This window comes from Diadema antillarum, unplaced genomic scaffold (genome assembly GCF_040938485.1).
Source record: "Diadema antillarum isolate AM-2024a unplaced genomic scaffold, OU_Dant_1.0 seq00000183_RagTag, whole genome shotgun sequence".
Taxonomy (NCBI): domain Eukaryota; kingdom Metazoa; phylum Echinodermata; class Echinoidea; order Diadematoida; family Diadematidae; genus Diadema; species Diadema antillarum.
Window position 1 is genome coordinate 2,385,838 of NW_027271250.1, and position 18,259 is coordinate 2,404,096.

Consider the following 18,259-nt stretch of genomic DNA (forward strand, 5'->3'; position numbering starts at 1 on the left):
AGACCACAACAATAATCTTAACAAACATGAGACTTGCATATACAACGCGAACATCCGAAGCAATACCAATTTCACCTGTTTCTTTTGCCATCCCAAATAATGGCCCCCATTTAATGAGTCTCAGCAGCAGTCTCGTCGCTGATTCGATGCTTAGCAGCACACATAATTGCCTTCGTCGGCGTTTCGTTTTATTTTACTTATTTTTCACCAGTACTCGAAGTATGAGTGATATCGTGCAGTCCAAAGTGGATATATTTATCTTGCATCAATGATATCTTCTATATACATTATTTCATATCAGAGTAAACTTTGATTTAGAAGGATTTCTATGAAGAGCTGATAACTGCAACATGGCAGTTACAGTTTATCAAGAATCCAGCTGTTGAAGCATCCTTGTGGAAAGGGAAACGGAATCACTTGGGAGTTGATTGTTCATATACTATTTTTGTGTGTATTTGGACAACATTCCTGTTTATGATGTGGACATGAAATGGTTTCCGAGATCTAAAGCTTGATGACTAGTGAACGGGTATGATTTTCCCCTAAACCACAATAAGCCATATCATGATCTCTTTACAACAGTAGGCCTATTGTTTGTTTATTCGTTTGTTTGTTTGTTTGTTTGTTTGTTTGTAAATATTCTAAGTATATTTGTCACCAATTGAGTTTAGTTATGGCAGGCCGGCTTTCATGTTGAATATAATATTCTTGATTCGATTGGCAGTCACAGAAGTACCCGCAGAATCCCGTTTTATACATAACACAGGAGATTGATTCGACATTTTGTATGCCTTTCTGGAAAGGCACTGTTTGAAACTTAAGTAACTGATATGAATAAATTTGCAAGGTTTTCCTTCGCAAACGCATCTTTGTCGCATCAGATTTCTCGCAGTTTTATTCTTTTCTGCCGGTGTGTTTAGTTGAAGTTATCCTTGACTTAAGTTTGCTTTCGGGTGCACAGTTGACATGCATCTATATTTCTCGTGTATATCCATATAGAACCATTACTGATCTCTCGTATTCATTGATCACACGTTGACTAACCTTTTCTGCTCCTCATGTACGTCATCACTTTTCCAGTCTCTCATCGCTCACGCTCCAAGTTAAAGGGAATGGAAACCCAAAGAGCAACGTGGATTGAGTGAAAGCAGCAACAATAGTAAAACGCATCAGTGAAAGTTTGAGGAAAATTGGCCAATCGATGCAAAAGTTATGAATCTTTAAAGTTTTGGTGTTGGAACCGCTGGATGAGGAGACTACTAGAGGTTATGACGTATGAGTGGACAACAATAAAAAGAAATTTATATAAAGAAAATCCAACAAAAATTAACATAACTAGCATTATGAAAGAGCACTTGACTAACCGCTTTCAGAAAGCAGTGGGAATAATTGCTACCCTATTATGTCAGTATCAAGTTGATGGAATTTGTAATTTTCATGAAAAATGAATGTTTGTGGAATTTTCTTTATATTTTCTTTATATTGTTGTCCACTCATACGTCATAACCTCTAATAGTCTCCTCATCCAGCGGTTCCAACACCAAACCTTTAAAAATTCATAACTCTTGCATCGATTGTCCGATTTTCTTCAAACTTTCACTGATGTGTTCTACTAATGTTGCTGCTTTAACTCAATCCACATTGCTCTTTGGGTTTGCGTTCCCTATAACATCCTCTTTTAGTATTGGAGTGTCTACAGACAACGAAAACGAGGGGTCATTCAAGGGACGGTATATAGTTTTGGTTGAGATGGGGATTAAGATTTTAACTTCATGCGAAATAATTAAAACAACTTATGAAATATCAAAGAGCAAACAATTCTGACAGGAATTCAAAGTTTTATTTGATGAAAATCTTTTTTTGAAATGACTGAAATATAAAAAAAACACAACAACAACAACAACAACGTAAAACAAAGTGGTCCTAATAAAAGGTAATTCCCGCCTTTATTATAACCTCCTTGTTGTTGTTGGTGGTGGTGTTTTTTTTTTTTTTTGATAACTCAGCCATTTCAAAACTATAATTTTCATCAAACAAACTTTGAATTGCTCTTAGAATTGTATGCTCTTTCATACATCTCATAAGATGTTTTTTGTTATCTCATGAAAAGTTGGAAACTTGTAACCCCATCTCAACCAAAACTATACTATCTCTTTAACCTCCAAGGCCACACATGTTTGTTATTTGAATGATTGTATTTCTACACTCCTTTGTCAGACGTAATTGCAACACAAAGTTAATTGCACAAAGTTATTGATCATTTAGCGTGTTCTATAAGACTTACGTGGACTGAGTAAAATCGAATCAACAGAAGAGCTGGCACTGCAGAGAAGTTTCATCAAAATCAGGACCTGAAACATGAAGCTCTCTTTCAGCCTCACGAACAATTCGCACACATGCAGCACAATATTCACTGAGGCTTTACGTTAATGTACAGATCTACATGAGCACTATGAATAGCTGGACAGAAATTCAAACAAATCAAAATAAACACACACACACACACACACACACACACACACACACACACACACACACAAACGCATATACTTCAGACATTGTCGGATTTCGTTTGTTCAATTTCCTTCCGTAAATCTAATATTTTTTATTTTGTTCCTGACTTTGGCTCAACAAAATAATTCTCTTTCACTCTCCCATTTTTGTCTTAAATCACTATTTATTGCTTGCTTTATTGTGTCTACAAACAACAACAATAACAACGACAACGACGACAACAACAACTACTGGTGGCAAAGAGTGTCTCCCATTCATATAGAAATAACCCTTAGACCTGTTCTGAAAGTATGCCAAACAAGACGATATCAATTTTCATATAGTTTGTTAGCAAAATTATGTATCCTAATGCGTACATAATATATTTTTATTTACAGCACACTCGTACCCAAGTGGGTTTAGAGTCGACCACTTTTGATCCTATCTATAGAAGGTAATGCAAATTCTGTCTTATAGGACATATATTATCTGGAAGTCATTCTATATGTATAATGAACGGAGGAAGTTGGAATTGTTGGTAAACAAGCAACGAACGAATCAAAATCACGACGTTATCACAAGTGTATAGTCTCCAGATCACTGTTTGAAGTCAACCTTTTGTGCCCCTTCCCTATTATAGCAGAAATAATCTCAAATGATATTTATATCCCAGACATCTTTCGTTATCATTATATTATGTTTAAGTATTTTCTGGAGATTTTGCTACTTATCAACCGAGTTTAGCATGACCCGGTCACCTACGAGTCAATCGTGATAGAATGATGGTGCCAAGTGCCAAGTGCCAAGTGCAAACACTGTAATGATATAACTTTTTATGACCAATCGGGGCAAATTCGTGTCATATTATTATAAATTATAATGTAAGCTATATACGTACATCTCCGGTTTACAAACGAATATGTGATGCTTCTTACATAACTTCTTACATAACATGACAAACGTAAGACAGAAAGAACAGCAACATTGATTTTGGTTTTCCTATCTAGTCAAACAAACAAACTAAAACATCAACAAACAAAATTGAAAACGCAATCAAACCGCTTTGAGTGTCATTTATTTCGAGGTGCTCGAACTTTACCGCCAGTCACATCGATAATTATGACGTTGTTTATACTCCCATTTACCAATTGATTTTAGTTTTGTGTTTGAACGTATAAATTTACAGGCCTTTTTGCCCTCCCCTTTTTCATATATACAGGAATTAAGTTGTAAGCTACAAATTTAGCCGAGTCTGTTCAAGTCTAAGTATAGGTAGGTCTATATATGTGTGACATCGATATATGTATTTTTTAATGAAAACGCATCATCCTTTATTTTGTATTATGATGAAATCTTATATGAATTCAATTTCTGTAATATATTTATATATTTCTGTTGGAAATGAAAATGAATTAATGAAAATGAATGAATCATAGTGTAGCTATAAAAGGCTTATCTCAAAAAACAATCAATATAGCCCATGAAGATATGGACTAATGATTATGAATTGAAATGGACGATTCTTGGTCAGACCTTTTATCTTTTAAGTTGTGACCTAATCGTGGGAAAAGGGGTGCTTTTATTTTCTTCTTTTAATTTCAGTGCGGTCAACGATTCATCTATTAATATGTTCTCACATAATAACGATAGTATAGTTAATAATCATATCTAGTATTCAGTCTCGCAGTTACATTCCTATACAGTTTACCCCTCGCCACCTAGACATTTACCAATGAAAGGAAAGAAACAACTCACAAATAATAATTAAGTCTGCATGCATGTGCGCCTTTTTGTAAATATTATGTTGTAATCAATTGAATAGGATTGTTAAGATTTAGTATCCGTACATATACTTGTAAATGACATTCTGTTGTAATTATTTGTGTATGACATATTCATGTTTGTTTGTTTGTTTGTTTGTGTGTGTGTGTGTGTGTGTATGTGTATGTACGTGTGTGTATGTTTGCCTGTGTGTGTGTAGTGCAAGTGATGTAACTTTCCCCTCATTATCAGTATTCAACTTAAATGATGAATTATTTCTCATGAAAAATCATCACAATATCTCCTTACATCAACATTTTCTCAAGCGCTTTTAGAGTTTACACCCCCGCTTCATATTCAACGCTTTTAAGCGTACCGGTAGTGTTAAAAGTGTTCAGATTTCATAATTTGTGTAAAAGAAACTCTAGCTGTCTGTCTCTCTGTATTTCACTCTGTCAGCTTTTTTTATTCTCTTTCTATCCTCCCCCTCCTTCTTTCTCTACCTCCCTCTCCATCTCTCCTCGACCCTCTCTCCCACTTTGTGTCTTATGTGCAATAAATCAAACGAATAAAAACTAGGTTAGTACATGATCATGGATATAATAACTAGCTTATTTGTGAAGCATTCCCATACCGTCTTCACACACAATTTTCAGTAACCCGCTGCTATTCGTTTAAAGGACAAGTTCACCTTCATGTACATGTGGATTGAGTGAATGCAACAATATTAGTAGTACACATCAGTGAAAGTTTGAGGAAAATCCGACAATCCATTCAAAAGTTATGAATTTTGAAGTATCTGCGCAATTACTGCTGGATAAGAAGACTACTACACTGTGTGATGTCACATGCGTACAACGATAGAATGAAAATAAAAAGAGAATTTCACAAAATTTGACTTTTTGAATAAAGTACACATTTCTTGGACTTGTTACTGATATATGTTAAGGATAATATTATTCCCCTTGCCTTCTGAAAGAGAGAAGTCGAGTGTTCTTTTGTTATGCGAGAAAAGTGAAAATAAGGTGAATTTTCTTTATACTTTCTTTATACCGTTGTACTCATGTGACATCACAAGCTATAGTAGTCTTCTCATCCAGCCATGACTGAGCAGAAACTTTAAAAATTCATAACTTTTGAACGGATTGTCGGATTTTCCTCAAACTCTCACTGATGTGTTCTACTCACATTGCTGCATTCACTCAACCCACATGTCTATGAAGGTGAACTTGTCCTTTAATTAAGATTCTCATAAATATGTCCTGTAGCGATGCCGGTATATTATTGTGCGAGTAAATAACGTGTATATTGATGTTTTCTATAGCATGCCTTCAGGTTATTCACTGTTACTTGAAGGGCATGGTGCAGAATTATTATTCGTGTTGATCGATAGTGGGTAATCGAACATTTTCATTCCAATTCATTTCAATTCCTTTTCATATTATTCAGATAGCTATAGGGCTTGAAGATCTAAGGCACAATGAATCTTGCCACAAAGAAAAGGGCGGAGAAAGGGAAAAGAGAGGAAGAAAAAAAAAAGACATATGAGTAAGAAGGAAGGAAGAAACAAAGAAAGGGTTGCCAGCAGAGGCAGCCCAGCTGCTATTGAGACATCGTTGAAAACAGTAAATGGGTGTGTCTACAAGGTGAATCGCTAGATGGCGTTATTTTGATTGCCTGGATAGAGAGAACATGCACCTCGCTTGTACAAGATCGTACACGATCTTTGGTACACCTGCCGCACGCATAGTGCCGCGGCCCAGCAAGCGACAGCTACAGATACAGCTACGCCAACACTAACAGATCCACCGTTCGAGGTCCAGAGCGAGAGTTGTGTTGATCGCGCGAATATCGCTGCTGCTCCGCCGCAAGAAAAGTAAGCATTCTTGTCATCTGGTTTTACTGACACATGTGAGTTGTCTTTTGTTATTGAAAACAGGATAACTGAAGCGGAGATACACACAGAAGTGGCAGTTCTTAATGCTATGTCCCATGTATTGATATCCGTGTGAGCTTCTTAAGGTGATGGACCACGCCCACACCAATATAAATGACAATACCAATATGCAATACTTGATACTTGATGCTTGATACTGTAATCCCTCTTGCAACTCCAAGAAGCTATCCCGGGATGATTAGGTCGAGAAGTCTAAACTCAGAATGATTGTGCTGTATTACACAAATAACTCTCTCAATGAAAGGGGTGCTGGGCTGTTTAATGTGAGTGTTGTTAAAAAGAAGAGTGGAACTTCACTGGACATGGTCAGTAATAAGATTAAGTGTCAGTATAGTAAACACTAAAATAACACAGTTTCAAGTCCCTCAAGAATGTTTTTGCAGTTGTAACTTGTAGTAGTTCTAGTAGAAGCCCGAGAAGTAGGTAAACATCTCCGTCTTGTGATGTTCTACAAGATCCACACCCAGCTTGTACCATTCAACTGTGAGGCTTTCATCACCAAATCCACCAGACCATCCAGAGGTGTGAACACTCAAGGCTACCTCATCCCTCAATCCCGGTCTCAACAGCACCAAAACTCGTTCTTTCCTAGAACTGTTAGATCCTGGAATGCCCTCTTCTTCTTCTTCTTCTTCCAATAAGTACATCACTCTCAAAGAGTATTGTCGTACTGGGTGCTATAGGTGTGACTACAGGAACAAACATCACATCTGGTGCAAGAAAATAAACTTAATGGTGCAAGTAAAAAAAAAACCTCCTAAGTATGAGGGTTATCGGAGTGTAAGTGGTTTCAAACTGCTCCGAAAGGTCTCGAGAGACGGAGCTGAAACCACAGCTGTGGGAAGGCCGTTCCAGATGCAAACAACACTTGGGAAGAAACTGTGTTGATAAGAGAGGATTCTGCAGTGATGTTGCCGGAGTTGGATGTGGTGGCCTCTTGGCAGGTCTGATGAATGATACAGGTATGGTGGGGAAGCAGGGATAGCAATAAGGCCGTTGATGATCTTGTATAATATGATGGCCTTGTTGTGCGCACGACGCTCCCTGACGATGTTGTGATGGCCTCTTCAGTTAACGCCTTTCGTCTCCTGCTGACGGAAGTAAGCAACCGCTAATTTCGAGGCAGTTTTTACTTGCACCCTGTAAATTATTGGCGCATGCACCTTACCCCTGTAGCGGTTTTCAATATCCATGTATTGTCTGGTATTCTGGCTGCTGTAAATTACGCTTTCTGGCGACCCCAGCATTTTGTCAACATCCAAGCGAACTTTCTTTGTGCGCCGACACAAGACAGGTGCGCACTACATTCTTCGCCTTTGTCATCGTGCCGAGGTACGCGTAACTCACATCCCAACAGTAGTCGGATTCCCATAAACACACCTCTTGTTTTGCTGTCATGGACACGAACTACCAATTAGTTGCGAGCTGTGCATTTTCACCAGCCAATTACAACTCTCTAAGCTCCTGTCCGTGGCGATTTTTCTTCCGACCAGGCTGTTTGGTTTTCCACGCTTCCTCACTTCACGATTAGCTTTCATCCTGAGAGCACGTGTCCTAATCGTTGGAGTCACGTCCGTATATTACATTACTTCCCACGTCTTTTCTCGCGGACGACACCTCGTGCCATGGACTGTCATTTCATACGGATTATTATATGCCCTCGGATTATACGCATACGGATTATACGCTTTCATATTTCTCGCTACATCCTACATCGCGACTTGCACATTTTTTACACTCCATCTTGGACTTTTACATCGCTGCGTTCAACGCGATCTGCGTCTCGTTACATCGCTGCTTTGGTCCTGTTAGCGTGCTGTCCGTGGTGTGCAGACTCCACCAGAGCCTTGCAGTTTTTCGACCCAGCGCTCCAGCGGTGGACTCTACCCTCGCTTGTGCTAGCCGTGACACTCTGAGGCTACTCCACGCTGTCGCTGGATCTTTTGTCATCTTCGGACCCCCAGTGCATTTCGGAGTTAATCCATATTGTTTCTTATCATTTCGGAAAGTGCAATACCATTACAAGGACACCGTTCACCTCTTCTGGTGCCCTAGTGCATTCTGCTACGGTCGTCTACCACTCCTGCTGGCGGTTCCTTCAGCCCAACGTCCCGTTAGCCATTTGGTGAGTAGGTATTTCATTATAGGCCCACACAATGATACCTACATTGGTGACCCCGACGTGATTGTATAGGGCCAATTACACGTCTCATCCTACATCCTTCACTCTTCACTTCGACGAATATGATGGCTAACGCAACTACCGCCAGCCCTCCGGCAGATGTCATAGCGAACCTCATGGCGCAGGTCCTTCTGCTAACCAAGCAGGTGTGCGCACTGGCCACATGTCTGGAGCAGGACAAGCGGCAGTCACAGCGAACACCACCCCGTTCGCAACGGAAACACCGTCCGTGTCGGCAACCGCATCCTGCTAGCCAGCAGAAACTAACGGCGACGAGCCCGTCTTCTGGCAGTGGCACGGCCAGTTGCCTATTCTACATCTGTGATCGACAACACGGCACACGCTTTTTAGTAGACACCGGAGCTGAAGTCAGCGTCCTTCCTCCTTCAGCGTGTATGACACCTTCAGTGTGTATGACACACACTATCACCAAGTTCTGCAAGAATCTTCAAGGTTGAAGGAAGCAGACTACTGACAAGAAGAAGAAGAGTATTATTTAGAGATGATCTTGACCATAATTCAACACTAAAATGTGATATAATTCGTTACCAGGAAGAATGGCATTATGGATTTTCATCTCATAAAATTACCTGGTACTGTATTATCAACAATATAGCCCTCATAGGGGTAGGGCTGTAAGTGTAAATATGTCTTGCAGAATTGTCAAATATCTTTTCGTTCAGTTTTGATGTGATGGGTAAAGGGGCAAAGTCATAATTTGATGTAGCATTGAAGAGTTACACCTTCTGTGAAGAATTTTGTCAGAAGAAAGTCTTGGTAACATTGGTGAGTATAAAGACCTGAAGCTCTTGTTTAAGTGTCAGCTCTTACCATTGTTTCTTGCTTTGTATGCTTCACTCATCACATGATGTTGTTTTGGTTTTAATAGCGTGTATCACTCAAAATTGAATATTTACGCCACTGAGCCACCGTTTCAGCTAATCTTGAGCTAGCTTTAGCTAGTCTTTATCAGACGTTTGAATTCATCTGTAACTTTACAAAAATACTAAAAAAACTTGCACCAATCAAAGTTCGACCTCCCATGCCAAAATTTGACCGCATGCAAAGGCATAGGTTTCTGCATTTACTATTAGCCAGCTTTCGAATTTTGATGGCATTATGGTCGAAGTTTGATCAGCTTGCTTAACATACATGGATGGAGGACTGTGACTCTTGTCAAGCCAAATGCTTGTACCAAGCCCGGCCCATTTTGACTACATGTTTCACACTTGCTCTAAGATGAAATAGCATACAGCTGCCTCTACTGTGTCGAGACAAAACATGTGTATTTTGGTTGTAGCGATATGATGAATAAAATCAGTGTAAACTTACAATCTTGAATAAATGAAGAAATTTTCGGGCATCAAGCATAACTTGTACAGATATTTCTGAGGTATCTCAGAAGACTTAGTGGAATATATTAAGTGTCATGACGTATGTCAGTGAGAAGTTAACGCAATTTTGTGGTTTGCACAAAGATTTTATAAGTGTCTACTGAGGGGTACTGCCTAATGATTTTCACTGTGAAAGTTTTAGTGAATGTGTCATAACTCGCACATGCACAGACAGAATTGAACATTGAATCTTCTATGAACCTTACAGACATCTCCAAGGCACTGCCAGTGTAGAAGGGCATCATGGCAGAGCTCTTGAGGACCCTGGTGAGGTTAGGAGAGAAGGCCGCCAACTTGGCGCGGATCATCAGGGCTGAGAGGGCGCTGTTTGAGTTGCTCGTTGAAGAGAAGAAGGGAGAGGCCAAGAACAAGCGCTTCATCCACGACTTCAAGACGCTAGCAGATGTCCTTATTCAGGAGATGATTAGATATGACGTTGGCAATCAGGTAGGCTGTATGGATATTTTCTTCAGCTTCTTTTTAAGATTTATTCCCTGATGATCTTGTTGATACCAATTTGTCAGTCATCTGTTTGGCAAAAGGGGGAGGAAGAGCTGGAAAAGAGGTGTGTTTTTAGAATGAGCATTGTCATTATCTCTTAAAGCTTAATTCTTGGCAGGAGTGATCCCAAAGACAGGGGATGCAACTATGGGGAGATGTACCAAGGGGCACAAGCACCACACATGTAGTACTAAAAACGTATTTTTCCACATCAAGTAGTTTGCTGTGCTTGTATAGTGCATATATGGCTTCATGGGACAAAGAGAGTGTTGTTCATTAGTGTACCAGGGGTAATAAGATAAGGAAAAAAATGAACCCTTTTTTCATTCTCTTTTAACCCATTGAAGAGTTGAGTCCAGAGTATACTCGGACAGGTGTCTATTGGAAATACATGTTGTAGCAAAATCAGCCTATCCTCAATGGGTTAATAGTGTTTGTAGTAAGGCAGAGATCTTCATGAAGAATAGGGATAATCAAATTGTGTGTTGTCTTCATGGGACTTTCAGCAGGGGTACTGAGGGTCAGATCAATATCAGTTTCAACAAGCATCCTCTCATCATCATCGTCATCATCATTATCATCATCATCATCATTATCATCATCATCTTCATCATCATCATCATCATCATCATCATCATCATCATCATCATCATCATCTTCATCATCATCATCATCGTCATTGTCACCATCACAGGGTGGTCCACGAGGGGTTTTAGCATGTCGCTGCAACATGCTAAAATTCTTGTGCAACATCCTAAAAAGCCAGCAACATGCTATGCAACATCCTTAAGAATTTGCAACAAGCTCAAAGTAAAAGTATTAAAAAATGTGCAAAACATGTGCATAACACAAGAAACATCAAACTACCAGGTACTTTATCTTTAGATATTCGTGTGCAAAACACGAGAGAGAACATTGAATGTAAGCAGCACAAAGAGAGATAAGCAGCAAAATATTGCGTACTACGTACTCATCGTGTGCGCTCCGCGCATATTTAATTTCTGCAATATTCTCAGATTCTGAGCTTGCAACATGCTAAAATTTCAAGTTGTGGACCACCCTGCATCATCATTATTATCTAGAATTTTGTCTGTATAGATATTTGTTATCACAGTATATTGTGGATTTAGAAGCTAATACCTTTAAAGTTTTTCTTTTTCAATTATATTTCATCCTGCTTTGCAGTTTGCAGGTCTCAAGGAGTTTGTGTTTGGGGAGGAGAGCAACAAATTCACCAACACATCAGGGGAAAGCATAACGGTCGCTGTGCAACCCTCCGTGGATGAAACAAAGAATCTACTGACCAAAGTTCTGGATGGCAATCAAGTTGCAGCATCACTGCTTGCCCAGGCTGTTCATGCCGAAGCCAATACAGAACTTGATGCGAGACTAGCTGACTTAGCGTTTGACCTCGACATTGACAATGTTGGTATTTGGATTGACCCTATAGGTAAGCTGATATTACCTTAGCCTCCAAGAGTAACATGGATGAAGTTTTACTGACAATGCAATACAGTGCACTCCTGTTATGATGAGCATGGCTATAACGAATTTCCGGTTACAACAAAGTGAAAAATTCAGACCACAACATTATCCACTGTATGTTTTTTATTGTTTATTTGTTCAGATATAACAAAAACTGAATATAACAATAGAAAACTGCTGGTCCCAAGGACTTCGTTATAATGGGAGTCCACTGTACACTATAATTCATGTCTCCTCCCATCATATAAAGAAAGTCCTTTAAGCATAACTCTACTCAACATTGAAGTTTACTTTAGTAGAGTTTATCAAACTGACCAGATGGTAAAAGTTTTACCAGACAAGCTAGTTAGTTTTGCATGAAGATCAGTTGTAGTGCAAGTGGTCAGTAGGCAATGAAATCATCACCTCATCTAATTTACATATTATGTTACGATAAATGTAGAATTGTGATTTACTATAACTAATTTCACTGTTTTATGAAACATGTTCAATTCCTCAACTTTCTTATTTCATATTCAAGCTTAATCCACCATTTTGGTTCTTTGATTTTATTTAATTAATCAAAGTTAAATGAAATATTGAATGAAGTTTCAAGTATATGATCCTATTCACGTGTACATGCTCTTTTGATGCAATTTTAAGTTCTGCCATTTATTTCAAACCCACCTACTGTGACCGCTGCTCTGTCATTTTGCTTCATGCCACAACCATTCCGTGCAACCTCTGCATGCTGGTGTTAGTGAAAAGTATGAACTGATATCAGTAGATGTGCAATTGTGATTTACTTGTGACTGGCAGTTATACGCAGATACTTAAGGCGTGACAGATTTAGTATCACGAGCGTTCGGCCACGCGGGGAATGCTCCTTTTGTTAGAGGATGTCCCTATTCCCCCTGCGTGCAGAATGGGGGACTTAATCCCTCTATTCATCAGCCTAACGAGGGCGTTTCTTGGACGCAACATAACGGGCTTGCTCACAAGTCGCATTCATGGCATTCCTTCCCGCTCTCAGAGCGCAAGGATTATCCCAACCAAGTACTTTCACTTCACCTATGAAAAGAACTATTTGCGCTGGCAAGTGCGCAATTCACGGTGGACGCCAGAATTGCACATCGCTCTTGCGGCGGAAGACTTTGCTAATGCTCAATTCAACACAGATAAATTGCCGCTAAAATGCCATTAAATGATACATTGTCACGGAGATGTTATGATGGGCGTTGTGAGGGGCATATTCTCACAGAAACAAAGTGGAAACTCCATACCTTTTGTGGGCAGCAGTTCGTAAATAATAAATGAAAGATAGGTAGGTGCCGATGGTGAAGGTTCCGTTTTCTTTTAGGCCTTTCCTGTTTCACTGTGACAATATTAGCCAAGTCAAGTAAAGTATGGAGGTTATTGTTACATGTATGTGATTTGAAAATGCTGTCATGATATCTGGACAAGTTGGTATATGAGGTCACATTGATTGTGTTCGTTGGAGTCAAAAGGGCCCTGAGCTTGGTCAAGAGGCATGACTATATTTTTTTATATTGCCTGCCTGAACATTTTGACAACTGCAGTCAAACCTGTCTCAGCAACCACCTGTTTATAGCGGCCACCTACCATATGCGACCAATAAAAACAATTCCCTCCAAGAGAAAAAGCATGTTAAAGAACCTGTCTAAAGCAGCCAAATGTGAGAATATAAGTAAGCAACAAAGGGGCTAAATAAAACCCAATAGTTATGATACACAGATCTGTCACATATTTTGAGCAAACAAATTCGTTCCAATTTTGTCAACAAAGTTCAGGCATGTCACTTGTGGTAAATTCTATATGTTGACCTTTGCATGTCGGAGAATTGCAGTTTTTGAAAGCAGGCTCTTTCAATGTTGCCATGTGCTGAGGTATTTCCTTCTTGATTTCCACTTTCCAGACAGCACTGCAGAATACATCAAGGGCATTGAAGATGAAGAAGCAGAGAGTGGTATATATCAGCACGGTCTGCAGTGTGCTGTGGTTTTAATTGGTGCCTTCGATCGCAAGACGGGATCACCGCTCATGGGGGTCATAAACCAGCCTTTTGCAAAACAGGACACAGACACTAAAAGGTGACAGAGAGGGGGGTGAATGTAGGTGAACAGGATACTTCAAAATACATGAAGTTAAATGGATTCTCTTTGATATTTGATTGGTGTCAAGTACCAAGATTAGTTTGCGAGTTCTGTGACATTTCACGTATTTTCACTCCTCAGAAGTACTCGACAAAGACATGATCTCCAAATGTAAATCATGAATGTGTGTTCATGTGTAGAATTTCTACTTCTTGTTTCAGGATTAAAGCTTTGTATTTAAGCTTCTACATTTAACTTTATGTTAGTGAAGATTTTTACATTTTTTGATACATTGCATTTTGTTAAATCTCCTAATGACAAGAAGTATATTGGGTCATAAACCTTCTGTGTGCCACATTCATTTCCTGTCCATAAATATGTGTGTAAAATTTGTGCACATTTGACCCATTAGCACAGAGAGGGTTAACTCTTTATGTGCCACGTTCGCACGTCCGACTCAGTCGACGGCGTGCCAACTTCGCATATTCTGCTCAAACGCACCAATCCGCCCAATCCGATCGATAAATCGCCAAATGCCGTGGTACAATGAAAGCGTTTCTCGCGCTTCCGTTCCTCTCACATATAACCTTGCATTTCATGTAGTGATTGACTATGAAGAGGTGTTCTCTACTGGATTTGAGAGTAATTTCTAAGTTTCTGTCACTGTTTTGTGTGCAAAAGTCATGCCTTTGCAGTAATGTAGCTACTGGTCATGTGAAAGGAAAACAATTATAGATTTCTCATACAATAATACATCAAAGCAAAGCTTGGCATTTTCTCTACAACTTTACTCACTATTTGCCCAGCTCAACAGAAATTTTTCGTAAGTTACATAGACTTGAAAACAGAATGTTTTCTCAAAGCATGAAACCGTTAGTGTCTCAGAATGATATGGCACAAAGGGGGTTTCCACCATGGCACATGAAGAGTTAAGTAGTTCGGGTGTAAGGCTGAACAGGTATACGGTATACCGGCACAAATTAGTGAGAGTAAATCCTTTCAAAGTGCCACTCCTTGGCAGAACTTGATAGTACATATGCAATAACTGGTTCAAGCCGCGGTCACATATTCACTGACTCTACTTAATCCTATCATTCGGTAAGTGTTGAGACCAGGAAGCTCAGTTGTGTAAAATTGAGTGTCCGTGTGCTTTGGTGTGTGTGTGTGTGTGTGTGTGTGTGCAATAGCCTAGAAACTTTTCTCTTACTAATTACTGTACTTGCACTTGTGCTGAAAGTCGAAGTACCAAGCAAGAAGTTGGGAGTGTCATGGGTGAGCTAGCAGATATCTTCTATTGTGTCATAAGGGGTGATGGACATAAGGCTAGTAATTAGCTTGTATGGAACTCCCCCAATTCTTATGTACCATGCACTCTGCTTTTTTTATAGACTTTGCACTGAGCATTTCTGATGATTAAATTTCAGTACTTCTCTGACTGTCGTTTCAGCTGGACCTCGAGCTGCTACTGGGGAGTGAGATGTGGAGACTTTCATTGCAACTCCCTCATATCATCAGCAGACGCCGAGACTGCCCCTCCCAGTGAGAATGGACTGTCCCTGATCATGAGCTCCAGTGAAGATGCCCACATCAAGGATGCCATGACCTCTATTGGGACAGTCCATTATGCCAGCGGGGCGGGCTACAAGATCCTGTGTGTCATTGCAGGACTGGTGGACGCTTACATTCTCAGCAAGGGCAGCACTTTTAAGTGGGACACTTGCGGCCCACATGCCATTCTGCAGTCTCTTGGGGGAGGTATTGTCGATTACGACAAATGGAAATCTGCCTCTACGGAAGAGGCAGGAAACGTACAGGGCATTAGCGTCAGGTACGAGAAGCCGGACGTAGAGGGCGCCGTTCCTGAGGGACAAACCTGGAGCAATTCTGGCGGCATTGTTTGTTTCCGCAGTGAGAGCGTGCTGGCTACAATCCATGCGGCAGTGAAGAAGTGAGGCAGGAACTGGCAGGTTTAGATGGGCCATTTATTCTTGTTGTCTCGACAGTCATGTTGCCTTAAAACCTATTAGTAGTCACAGATTGATTATTCAAGATATCAAATTCTGTAAAAGAAAGGGAGAAAAAAACACATTCCAGTGTGTATTTAAAGTAGGCCATAAATTTGCAAATGTTCTACACTCATTGTTGTAGATTGTATATTTTTATAGAGCTAGATGATGTAGTTGTTATGAATGGAAATGTTATTTATTTAAGGAAATGTAAATTATATATGAGCTATTTGTTGTGGTTCAGTGGAATACTGTTGACCAGTGGCCTTATGGAATACATATTATGTCAAATGCAGCTCTGCCATCAGCAGATCAGCTTTAAGAATTTTTAGACTTGTCTTTGATGCTTCATTGTAAAGCTTATGAATTCAGTAAAAGAAAATGCAATGGCACTAAGCACTAGAGATAATTAGCTTCGCTTTTTAATCTGCCCTTTAAATCTATGTGAAATATATCATAAACTGCGAGATTTAGGTGTATGTAGTATGCATGTAAATCCAGTTTATATTTGTAATCATGCATGATCCCCAAAATGAACAGACATATATAGTGCACTCCTGTTATAGCAAACATGGTTATAATGAAATTGCGGATACAACAATGTAGATAATAACTTTGGTCCCTGTATTTTAGATGTCTTTATACACTTTATTTGTTCTGATGTATCAAAATTTTGATATAAAGAAAGAAAACTGCCCGTCCCGAGGACTTGGTTGTAACGGGAGTCGCCTGTAGCCGCCACTTGCTACTTGCTACTTTTGTTCCGTTATGCGATACTGTTAGTGTGTGTTTTTGTTATTGTTGTTGTTTTCCCTACAAGGGCCCCTGCCCCACGGTAGACCAAAAAAATCCAGTACGTGCCTAGTCTTGCTCATGCATTGTGGTCAAAGGTAACAGATCTGACTTTGTATCATTATTAAGGAAAAGGGACATTACTTTCTTTGTCCCTTGTGTATTATCTAGAGATCTGTACTTTTCATGAATAATTTGGCATTTTAGTGGTTACTGTATGACATTTCTTTGTAGACAGTTCCCTGGAATGAATCAGTTTGGGGTTTGTTTGTTTTTTTCGTGATGAATGATGACCCTCTTTTTTTCTACTTCTTCTCCTATTTTTGCTTCTGCATTTTCTTCCTCTGGTAGTATAATAACATTTATAATGATGATGGTTGTCAGATAACTTATTGATGGGATAATGTATTTACAGTATAAAGGGGTATGTGCAATAATGTGCCTGGCTACTCACACCCTGTTTGAATCTATGGCAAAGCAATGCATCATTGTGAATCCTGTCGTGTCATGTGAAATGAGACAGCCAAGTGCTAGTAACACAAGGTAAACAGGTTGGGCGATAAGGGAATTTCCTTTGTCACTTGCTCACTTACAGCAATACTGCTGTCCCAAGAGGCAGACAAAATGTTGAACACAGTGTAACAAGCCATATGAATTGTAACTGATTGACAAATTGTCCTACATCAACGTGAATAAGCATTATTTATTTACGTCGATGTAGGGCAATTTGTCAATCGGTTGCAATGAAAACATCTTGACGAATTTCATGAATTTTGAATAATTACGCACTACCCGCTGCATGCTATAAGGATTAGAACCAACACTTGCTCTCGGGCGGAAGCTTGGTGGTCTAGTGGAGATGATGCCTGTCCGGAGATCAGAAGGTCGTAGGTTCCAATCCTGCTCGAGTATGTACGCCCATGATTTTTTTTGTTTTCATGGCTACTACTAAAACACTGATCAGTTCAGTGCTTATTTACATCGATGTAGGGCAATTTGTCAATCATTTGCAATGAAAACATCTCGATGGAAGAATTTCCTGAATTTGAAAGCCATATGAATATCCTCCATCATCGCCAGGTGTTTAGTGTCTTTATCAAAGTGTAAATAAAAGTAAGATCATGTAGATGTACAGAACATAATTGTGATTGTTTGAGAAGAGGAGGTATCCAACTTGATTTTGCAGCAGTCAAATTACTCTAATTTGTATACATCTCATGTGGAATTTCTAAAGACATTCACTCAGTGAGGAAAACTGCTCTTGTAGTGTGTGTGTGTGTGCGTGCATGCGCGCACATGTGAGTGTATGTGTGTAAGTGACCAAAGCCGCATCATGTAGGAGACCAAATTTAATTGCGATCAAAACCCGTGACAAGAATTTTCACTTGCCACAGAAATGATGTGATGTCAAGGGATGTTACACTTGAAGACAGAGTGTGGTACACTGTATAGGGAAGAACTGGAGGGGAAAGGGGTTGAGGTGTTGGATGTAGAAGCAGTAGTCAGGGGTCATAATTAAAGTTTGTTATGTGGCTTGACTGAAGTCAACTTCTCTGTTAAGTTGCCTACCTCACAGAACCTCATCTCTGCTCTGA

The 18,259-nt window shown here is 39.6% G+C and overlaps 1 protein-coding gene across 1 annotated transcript; it reads left to right on the forward strand.

Annotated features, from left to right (window-relative positions):
- The first annotated feature begins 6,012 nt into the window (after positions 1–6,012).
- Positions 6,013–15,904, forward strand: LOC139728549 (inositol polyphosphate 1-phosphatase-like). Its single transcript, XM_071639486.1, has 5 exons — positions 6,013–6,130; positions 9,996–10,234; positions 11,474–11,738; positions 13,689–13,863; positions 15,314–15,904. Exons 2-5 carry the CDS (start codon positions 10,031–10,033, stop codon positions 15,816–15,818), a joined length of 1,149 nt encoding a protein of 382 aa, XP_071495587.1. The 5' UTR covers positions 6,013–6,130; positions 9,996–10,030; the 3' UTR covers positions 15,819–15,904.
- The last annotated feature ends 2,355 nt before the right edge of the window (positions 15,905–18,259 follow it).

Excerpts from the sequence above, each read along its gene's own strand:
- LOC139728549 (XM_071639486.1), top strand. The coding sequence starts at position 10,031 with ATGGCAGAGCTCTTGAGGACCCTGGTGAGGTTAGGAGAGAAGGCCGCC. Across the intron at positions 11,739-13,688 it reads TATTTGGATTGACCCTATAG|ACAGCACTGCAGAATACATC; the intron begins GTAAGCTGATAT and ends TCCACTTTCCAG. Across the intron at positions 13,864-15,313 it reads CAGGACACAGACACTAAAAG|CTGGACCTCGAGCTGCTACT; the intron begins GTGACAGAGAGG and ends CTGTCGTTTCAG.